This window comes from Phoenix dactylifera, chromosome 5 (assembly GCF_051530095.1).
Source record: "Phoenix dactylifera cultivar Ajwa chromosome 5, Ajwa_hap1_PhDact_Kaust_v1.1, whole genome shotgun sequence".
NCBI lineage: Eukaryota > Viridiplantae > Streptophyta > Magnoliopsida > Arecales > Arecaceae > Phoenix > Phoenix dactylifera.
This window is the reverse complement of record NC_143194.1, coordinates 36,274,374-36,283,714: the sequence shown is the minus strand read 5'-3', so window position 1 is coordinate 36,283,714 and position 9,341 is coordinate 36,274,374. Positions and strand designations below refer to the sequence as shown.

The following is a 9,341-nucleotide window of genomic DNA, read 5'->3' as shown; positions in this document are numbered from 1 at the left end:
CAGAAATTAAATTCCATTATTGTCCAATTCTAAATGGTAGTAAATACCGAAAGTTTGCAATATTTGATTGATCACAATTCTTTATATTCCATTTACTATAAAGGTTCCTAGGAAATTCATTAGAAGAATATTTTCAATAAAAATGGTTTGTTCTTGCATATCTCTACCGGTTATATATGGGATTTTCTTTTCTTTCATTTTTGGTATGGATTGGATTCCACCAAGGATATATACTAAATGCATCCATTTAAGATATACTCTTGATTGTCCCCAAAGACCCGATGGATTAAATGACTTTCACATTCTAAGAAAGAGAATTTAATTACTTCCAATTTTATGATCTGCTGAGATAATGTAAATTTAATGAATTTCATTTATGAGAGATTTTCTGCTCCTTCATATGTGGAAAAGTTCACATAATTAGGGAGACACACCAGCCATATCAATTGTTTTTTTTTTTTTTAAACTTCGGCGGCTCACACCTTACGACTGTGAAGACGGCCAACAAAATCAGAAAACAAAATGCTGTGCAAAGACATAGGCACAGCCCTGTGGTCTATCCAGAAAAAGCCTCCTGAGTGATGAGCCGCGAAGGAAGTAACCCAATCTGCAGTACCGTTTGCCTCCCGATATACGTGCGTGGCCTGGTAGAAGTCAACCTCCCCCAAATCTCTGCGGATATCGTGGAGCAGCGGCCGGTCCTCAACTGAGCACTTCACTTTCCGGATCCACTCAATTATCGTGGTTTAGTCCTCCTCGAAAAGGATGTGACCCACACCTGCTAAACCTTTTTAATTAGAGTGCAGCTAAAGCTTTTTATGTTGCAATTGAAGAGTGACATAGGTAATTAGTATATAAATTTTTACACTTTTATGGTGTATATTTTACATACATAACAAATATTTTTTAATATAATACAAAAGCTGGTTAGTTCAATGATTGAGACCGTTTGATGTCCTTTCCTATTTTGATAGATCTAAAAGGGACTAATCTAATATGCAATGTGCACATGTATTGAGGCTAATTGATCAAAGTTTGATTGTGTTGAGTCTGTTTTGAGCCTAAGATGCAAGACATATTTGGTTTGTTTAACTTGAAGCTGACTCAACATCGAGTTTTTGGAGCGGAGCAGAAGGTTGCTTGAGCTATTCGAGTTTTTTACATGCATACCCTCCAAAATATATAAAATTACATAAATATCCTTGTAAAATTGTTATTTGTATGTATACCATTATTAAATACTTATTTTACTTGTATACCTTTATATATATACACACACATACCCATACCATCTAACGTCATTAAAAAATAAACTATTTAAATTTAAAATGATTGAAATATCCAGACAGATAGACGCACAAAAAGAAAAAGTTTATAAGAATACATATACAAATAGCAACTTTGCAAAGGTATTCATACAATTACGCATATTTAGAAAAGTATACACTAAAAAAAATCTAAATCTAATAAAAATGATCAAAATTCAGTTATTCTTAATAAAAAAAGGGCAAAAAATATTATCATGTCACATAATCTCATATTAATATCAATTTTTATAGAATATATCATGTTGAATTTACGAAATTCTCGCCTCAAAATCAGGCAATAACTCAATATTTATAAATCACTAAAAAATATTTTACTAATCTAAGCTTCTATAATTAATTTAAAATTGATATACTTCAATCTTTTAAAAATAATGAAAAATATATAGATGTCAAAGATTCAATAATGATAATCATATCAAAATTAAATAGAGAATAGTATTACCAAAATGATCACCTATACTTGACTGAGTTATGATCCTAAAAAAAAATGACAATGCGGCTCAATCTTTTTTTGACTTGTCAATTCAATTTAATCATAAAAGACTTAAAAAAAAATTAGCTAAGTTTTGATCTTTTTTTAATAAATTTTTTGAATGTATACCCTTCTAAATATGAGAAATTGCATGAATACCCTCATAAAGTTGCTAGTTGCGTATATATCCTTATAATTTTTTTTTAATATCTACCTATAAAGCTATTTCGGTCATTTTAGTTTTAAGATGTTTATTTTTTAACGATGTTATGGATACATATGCAAATATATATATATATATATATATATATATATATATATATACACACATATAAATAGTAATTTTACGAGAGTATTTATATAATTCTACATATTTAGAAAGCTATGTATGCAAAAAAAATTCTATAAAATATATTGAGCTGATGCTCCGGGCCATATTGTCATCTCTTGTCCATTTGTTGGATGCTTTTGGGCAGCTTTTGGACGCTTTTGGACTTTTGAAGACAGAATTGGTCGAGGAGAGCAGCCACCACCACCACCAAGAGTTTTCATAATTTCTTTTTATTTTTCAAACTTATATAAGGAATCGGGAGTTTTTCATGTGCCCTTGAGATTTTGTGGAGAAGAACTTTACAAAGATCGAAAAAAAGTCCAAGCGAAAGATTTTTTATCTGGTACGGCAGATTTTAGTTTCAAGAATTTTTTTTCAAAAAAATTCTTCAGAGCCTGTAATTATGTTTTTGCGTTCTATTTCTTATAATGTTCATTATTAATGAATTCTAAGGTGGAAAGGTTTAGTTCCAATGATTATTTTTTTAAAACAATATATTTTATTAGAAAGAAAAAAAATGTCTAAACTTTTATCAGAGGTTCTATGCCATAAAAATCAGTTAATAAATAATTCAGAGAACCCTGATATTTTTGATGGATCAGGACGGGATAGAACCAATTCATGTTGTTCAATCTTATCAAATAATAGACAAAAAGTAATTTTGATTTAGACAAATGTCTTGCTGGATAATTGATTGGCTTTGCTAAATGATTGCTAGTTATAAGCTTCATCAAAATTAACTGTTACAGATTTGCCAATTCGTTAATATAATCTCCGGTTTCACGCAATAAAAGGATTTAGATCTACAAGGTGATACTACTAGTCCAGAGTAGCCAGCAGGCCATTTTGGTGAACTACCCCAATCTGGCCTTGATGAACACCAGGCTTAAAGGTCATTTAGGAACACTTCAAAACTCTGAGATTATACAGAAGGCCGCCATTCCGGTGAACTAGCTTGCTGCAAATTTTATGGAGACCATTACTGGCTCAATCGTTTTATCTATGGCTTCTAGTAACTCCAGTACCATTTCTTTGCCTTCAGTTTTTCCGCACTACTCGCTGCAAAAACTTCAAAGAAAGAACCCGAACAGAGTTGAATAACCCAAGTCAAAAAGCAGAGCTTTAGTGACCAACAAGCAAATGGAGTTAAAGAACCCAAATTTACAACAGAAAATACCCAGTCATCCCTGAATTAATCATTCTGAATGCTTGCAGATTTTGCTTTGGAACAGTCCGTAGGAAGTATGTAACCACAACTCCGGATATCTTATTTGAGACATTGAAGGACGACGAAGGCAAACTTCAGAAGAGCTGTCGATGACTGCACAGACACTAGGAGGATAGAAGTGTCGCTTCACGCAAGGAAGCCGAGACAATGACATCAAGTTTGATTGGATTACATCATGCAAGGAATGATTGCATGTTCCCTTCTTCTGTTTCAATCTGCATTTCTGATGCACAGAGCTTTACAGCGCCACGCATGCACAAAATAGCTCAAGATCTGCTGCACCAAAGCTGGAGTGGAACACTAGTACACTACTAAGAAAAATTGACCATCATGCATCTGCATCAATGGATCAATTTTGCCAACCCAAACTGATACATGCTTCAGCCTGAACACTACTACCAAAAATTGTAGCAGAAACCTAAATAACAGCTGCCCTTCCCTGCCCTAGCCAGTCACAGCAGCAGTTGATATAGGTGCTCAATAACTCTAGCCGACCAACAAAAGTCTCTTGCAATACTCTCCAAACTGATGTCAAATTCCGATGCCTTCTCTTGGCATCAGTCGTTCACTTGTCTTCCTCCCATTCTCTTTCGTGTATGCTGTGAATTTGGCATGTCAAGATTCACTGATGCTTCTTCAGAATCAAATTTAGTAGTTGAACGTAGAAAAACTCCACCGTACATCAGTTTACACAATGATAAGCGATACACAGTACAATGATAGTTGTTATATGGCTTATCGTGATGCTTGGTCAAAGAAGTTGAAATTGGGGGTGCCGGAAGCAAGTGCTGAAGCAGCAAAAGCAGAATAACCGATCAGTAGGCCATCACAGGTAGAACATTCCAACAAGCAGGTTAAAATAAGCTAATTTTGATGAAAAGGTGATCGACCTTCTCTTGGAGGCATTTTGGTAATCCTAACTGAGAACCATCATAGGCTAGAAAAGGATTGCTCGAATTCTCTTTTATCTTGGCCAGCCATTCACTGGCATATCTTTATCAGCTTCATCTAATTCAAGAACACCTAAAGTTTTTGACACCTGCGGGCCTGCGGCTCCTCGAGCATTGCAAAAAGTTCCCCAAAGTTTTGAAATCCATTAACTATTCTGTACCATTAACCCCTCCATTTTTTTTACCTCCCTTGACACTCCTAAGCACTCAAACTCAGTCCTGCACCTGCACCCAAAGCAGATAAGAAACTCTGCTTTGTTTACTTGCAAGAGTAGTCTCCTCTGCAGACTCTTGAAATGTCTTCATCAATCAAACCACGACTGCAATTTTCAATCAACCTACAAAATAGGGAAAACAAAGAAGAGGAACGGCAAAAAATACAGAAAAGAGAACACTAATCAGCTTCGATAAAAGATAAACTCGAACACAACAACAACTAGTAAAAGGGACAAGAGGAAAAAAAAAAGAAAAGGGGGGAGGGGGCAACGAGACACAGGAAACCAGACGTACATAGAAGACCCATGTAGAAGACATCTCTCCTGGATTGCTTCTTCCTTTCTTCAACTACTGCCTGCAGGTCAAGAGATGCCATTATTCAGCAACACTTCGCGCGAAGCACTAAGACACGTTTACTGCAACAAAGAACCTACGCTAAGTGCGGACACAAGGATACCCACTGGACAATGATGGCGGAGGTGGCAGACTCGGACCGGACCAACCAAGAACTAACAAAGCACCGACACAAATCTAAATACAATCTAAGGCTCTGGAGATGAAGCCAAGTAGCCCATCTGATCCACCAAGTCCTGCACCTCGTCGCCCCACTCAATTTGCTCTGCCGCCAGTTCCTCCGGCGCGACTTCCATCCCCGGCTGCTCTCCTTGCGCTGCCTCATTCCCTACAAGCAGACTCTCGTTCAGCAGCAGATCCTCCCATATCAGATCGGTGATCGCGCCCGAGCTCTGATCCATAGCGTCGAACGTCTGTTCATTCTTCCGGCCGATGCTCGAGCCGCCCACGCCGCTGTCCAGGGCAGACAGCAGACTCTCCATCTCCGATTGGATGGCCGATTCGTCTTCTTCACCTGCTCGCAGATTCTCCGAGCTCGGAGTCGCCGGGAGTCTCCGCTTCCTGCCTGCTCCTGGCAGTTGTTTCATCTGCTGGCTTCGAACCAGAAGCTGCCGGATGAACAGCGGGTTCTTGAGAGCTCGAGCCAGGAACGCCATGGTCCGCTGCTGCTTCCGCTCGGTGCCCTGCATTCGCCGTTCCATTTCGAGGAGCAGGGACCGGGAGCTCTGCTGCTGCTGCCTGAGCTTCACAATCTCCAGCATCAGAACGTTCCGGTCTCTTCTCAGTCGATCCACTTCAGCTTCGAGCCCGAATTTCCCCAATTCCACGCACGCGCCGCCACCCTGCTGCTGCTGCTGCTGATTGGAGCTCTGGCCGACGTTACGCCGCCTCTTGATGTTCCTGAGGAGCTGCTTCTGGCCTCCCAGGAAGCCCCCGTTCGCGAATTCCCATCGGTCCGGATCCACTTTTCGAAAGCCCTGCATCCATGGTCGTCACTGTCAGACATCAGGTCCATCGACCCCACATCCACCTTTTTTTTTTTTTTTTTTAATTGTTCTCAAAGCGTAAGGGTTGCTCTAGATGCTTCCAGCGCTGTCTCGGTGTCCCGATTGCTCTAGATGCTTCCAGTAGTGTCTCGGTGTTACGGTTGATCTAGACGCTTCCGGTACCCTCTCGGTCGGTGGTCAGTTTCCATCCGCTTTAGAATATAATAATTTAAAAAACTTCAGGATGCTTCAACTAGTTTTGGCGGAATCAAACTTTAATCTCAACATATCATATTATAACACAAAACAAATATTAAAATTTCATACCTCAACACAGACTATCCACAAGTAAAAACAGCCGGGAAGAACTGGAAAACGCTAAGAAAAAAAAGGGGGGGAATGAAACGGTTAACGAGTTAGCCATGGAAGAATTGCCGAGTACTTACGTAAGTGTTAAGCTGGCGAATGAAGCTGGAGAAGTTGTTGTGCTTGAAGTACCTGGGGAGGAGAGTGGTGGCGAACCTATGCGAGTCCCAAACAACGAAGCTATTCCGAGCTCTACTCCACGACACCACCGCGTCCGTCTCCGGGTCCTCCACCATCTCGAACGTCTTCGTCAGGAATGGCGGCGGCCCGATCTCGTGCAGCCCCGGCATCGGCTGAGGGACCTCCATCTCCTCCTCGTCCTTCACCACCACGACGCGCTCCATGAGCACCCAACTGGATTGCTCACTGTGAAAAGACTAAATTAATTGAGAGCTATGGTGAGCTTGGCGTTGGGGCGGGGTTTTGCTGTTATCGGATATGGGCAAGGAGCCGAAGCGGGCCGAGCGGAGTGGGGTATTTATGAACTACGTACAGAAGTTTCTGGAAGGGGAAACAGAGAGCGGTGCTTCGGCGGATATCTTGAGCAAAGCTTTCTACCGAGTTTCTCACTCGCACTGAGGACGAAGGGGAACACAGGGGGGTCCACGTGTCACTGGGAGGGCACGGATAGAGATGGGTCCTACAAGTATTTATCTAATTCCCGGAAGCCTGATTTCTAGAAAGTTCTCCGAGTATGAAATATTGATATTCATATATAAAACAATTACGTTGGCGAGGTGGAGGATGATCTGGCGCACATGGTGCCCATGTGTCAACTCCACATGGATTTATAAATAAATAAATAACTCGACTGTCCGTACCTTCCCACTTGGCTCTTATCTTCCGGAAACTTCTAAACGGTGTAACTCGCCCACCATTCTCGAAGCATGAGAACATTCTCGAAGCATTACGGCATGCGCATGGAGAAACCCGCAAATATAAATTTTATATTATATTATTTTATTGCAGGGAGGAGGTCACCTTATCCATCAAGCTGACGATATCCATGTAGCGGATATATCTGAGTAAGAATAGGCTCCCACATCCACGTAATGTGGCCAGATATTTAGACATGCATACATATACATATACACGTATATTTTAGACTCGATACATTTGTTACTTTTATTTTACAAAAATTATTAATTTAAATTGTCGAATTATATGACCTTCAAAATTTTGGACCCTGTGTTACTATTATTTTTTAATTGATTTGATTAAAATATATTAAAATATTTATAGAAGAAAAGAAAAATGAGAAAAAAAAGAGTGGTAAAAAATTTTATTTTTCTATTTTATCATTTTCGGTGCGTCTCAAAAATTATATATATTTGTATACATAATTCATATAAAAAAATATAAGTTGATATATAACCAGGCCAACAAAAAAAAGATATATATTGTTATGTGATCCCCATAATCATTCTAACAACATTATGCTAAAAAAAATAATATTGGTTGATATAGGATTACGCTAATAAAAAAAATATTATGGGTGATGCAGGCTTTACATGATCTCTAAAATTATGCGAACATCCCTTCTCAAACTTAAAATGATATTATAAGTGTCAGCTTGAATTTGGAAACTGAACCATAAAAGTACCGAAAAACTGATGTACTAGATCAAGAACTGAACTAGCAACTCAGAAGCTGACATGATAGACTAGAAGCTAACACAGCAGCTTAGAGATTGATGTGGCATCACAAAGCCTGATGTGGCAGAATACGAGCTATTATAACAACTCAGAAATTGATGTAACAAATTACAGGTTAACATAGCAACTCAGAAGCTGATATGATAACGTAGAATGCATAATAGAAGCTCACATAACAATTTAGAAACTGATGCAGCAAATCAGAAAACTAACGTAGCAAATTGACTAATATGGTAGACTGACAAGGTAGACAATGTGCCCACCAATATTACTAACTAACGTAGCAAACTGGTATCTCTCAAAGTATCTAACTAACGTGACAGACTTATGTATCTTCCGATGTCGCTGATTGACTTGTCTGATGATGTGGCAGTGAGAAGATACATAGAAAATAACAGTTGCAACGATGACGGAACTTAAAGAGAAAGCAACCAAAGGTCGATAATTCTCGTAGACAAATACATCGTGAAATAGGAGCAAGAATCCTCGAAGTGGATGATGGAAGAGTTAGAGGTAACAAATAAAAATGAAAAAGGAGAGAAAGAGACCGAGCGGAAGTGAGGAGGGAAGAAGGGAGTCCATGTGTTCGTGGGAGGGCACGGATACAGATGGTCCTACAAGTGTTTAGCTAATTTCGTATATTCTAATAAGGAAGCATGATTTCTAGAAAGTTCTCTAAGTATTTTTAAACCGCTTATTATTCTCGAAGCTTTGAGAATGTCGACGTTCGTATATAACACAATTATATTGGCGAGGTGGAGGATGATCTAGCGCACATGGTGCCCATGTGTAACTCTAGGTGGATTTATAAATAAATAAATAAATAACTCGACTGTCCGTACTTTCCCACTTGGCCCTTGATCTTCCGGAAACTTCTAAACGGTGTAAGTCGCCTTCCATTCTCGAAACATGAGAACATTCTCGAAGCATTACAACATACACATGGAGAAAACTTGCGAATATAAATTTTATCTTATATTATTATGCTTGCAGGGAGGATGTCACCATATCCATCTAGTTGACCATATCGATATAGTGGATATAACTGAGAATCAGGCTCTGGTATTCACGTAATGTGGTAGGATACTTAAGAAATGCATACATATTCAAGTAACATGACTAACTATTGTAATAAACTAGTAATATGTTTGAGTGATGTGGCATACTAACATATCTACCAATGTAGTTCATTGACTTACCTGATGATGTGGCAGTGAAAAGATATATAAAAAATAGCAGTTGCACTGAGAATAGAGCTTAAAAAGAAAAACATAATCAAAGGTCGTCAATTCTTACAGATGGAGGCATCATGAAAGAAGAGTAAGAGATCTCGAACTGGATGGTGAAGAAGCTGGAGGCAGCAAATAAAACTAAAGTTGGAAAGAAAAGGGTCTGGGCGACGGTGAAGAGAAACGACCTGAAGGTGAAGAAAATATGGTAGAAAAGAGCTGTGGA

The 9,341-nt window shown here is 38.9% G+C and overlaps 1 protein-coding gene across 5 annotated transcripts; it reads right to left on the bottom strand.

Moving 5' to 3' along the window:
• Window positions 1-2,790: 2,790 nt before the first annotated feature.
• Window positions 2,791-6,849, bottom strand: LOC103702020 (heat shock factor protein HSF30-like). 5 transcript variants are annotated; one of them, XR_005513050.3, is made up of 5 exons: window positions 6,312-6,775; window positions 4,987-5,856; window positions 4,820-4,880; window positions 4,250-4,647; window positions 2,791-4,147 (listed from the first exon to the last, which is right to left on the bottom strand). XR_005513050.3 is itself a non-coding variant. In XM_008784290.6 (2 exons), the coding sequence occupies exons 1-2, from the start codon at window positions 6,573-6,575 to the stop codon at window positions 5,068-5,070; spliced, it is 1,053 nt and encodes a 350-aa protein (XP_008782512.2). In that variant the 5' UTR covers window positions 6,576-6,849; the 3' UTR covers window positions 4,688-5,067. The 5 variants fall into 5 exon arrangements, 1 of the variants encoding a protein (XP_008782512.2); XR_603243.6 differs by having other exon boundaries at window positions 4,820-5,856; window positions 6,312-6,774; XR_603242.6 differs by having other exon boundaries at window positions 2,791-4,647; window positions 4,820-5,856; window positions 6,312-6,782.
• Between the last annotated feature and the right edge of the window lie 2,492 nt (window positions 6,850-9,341).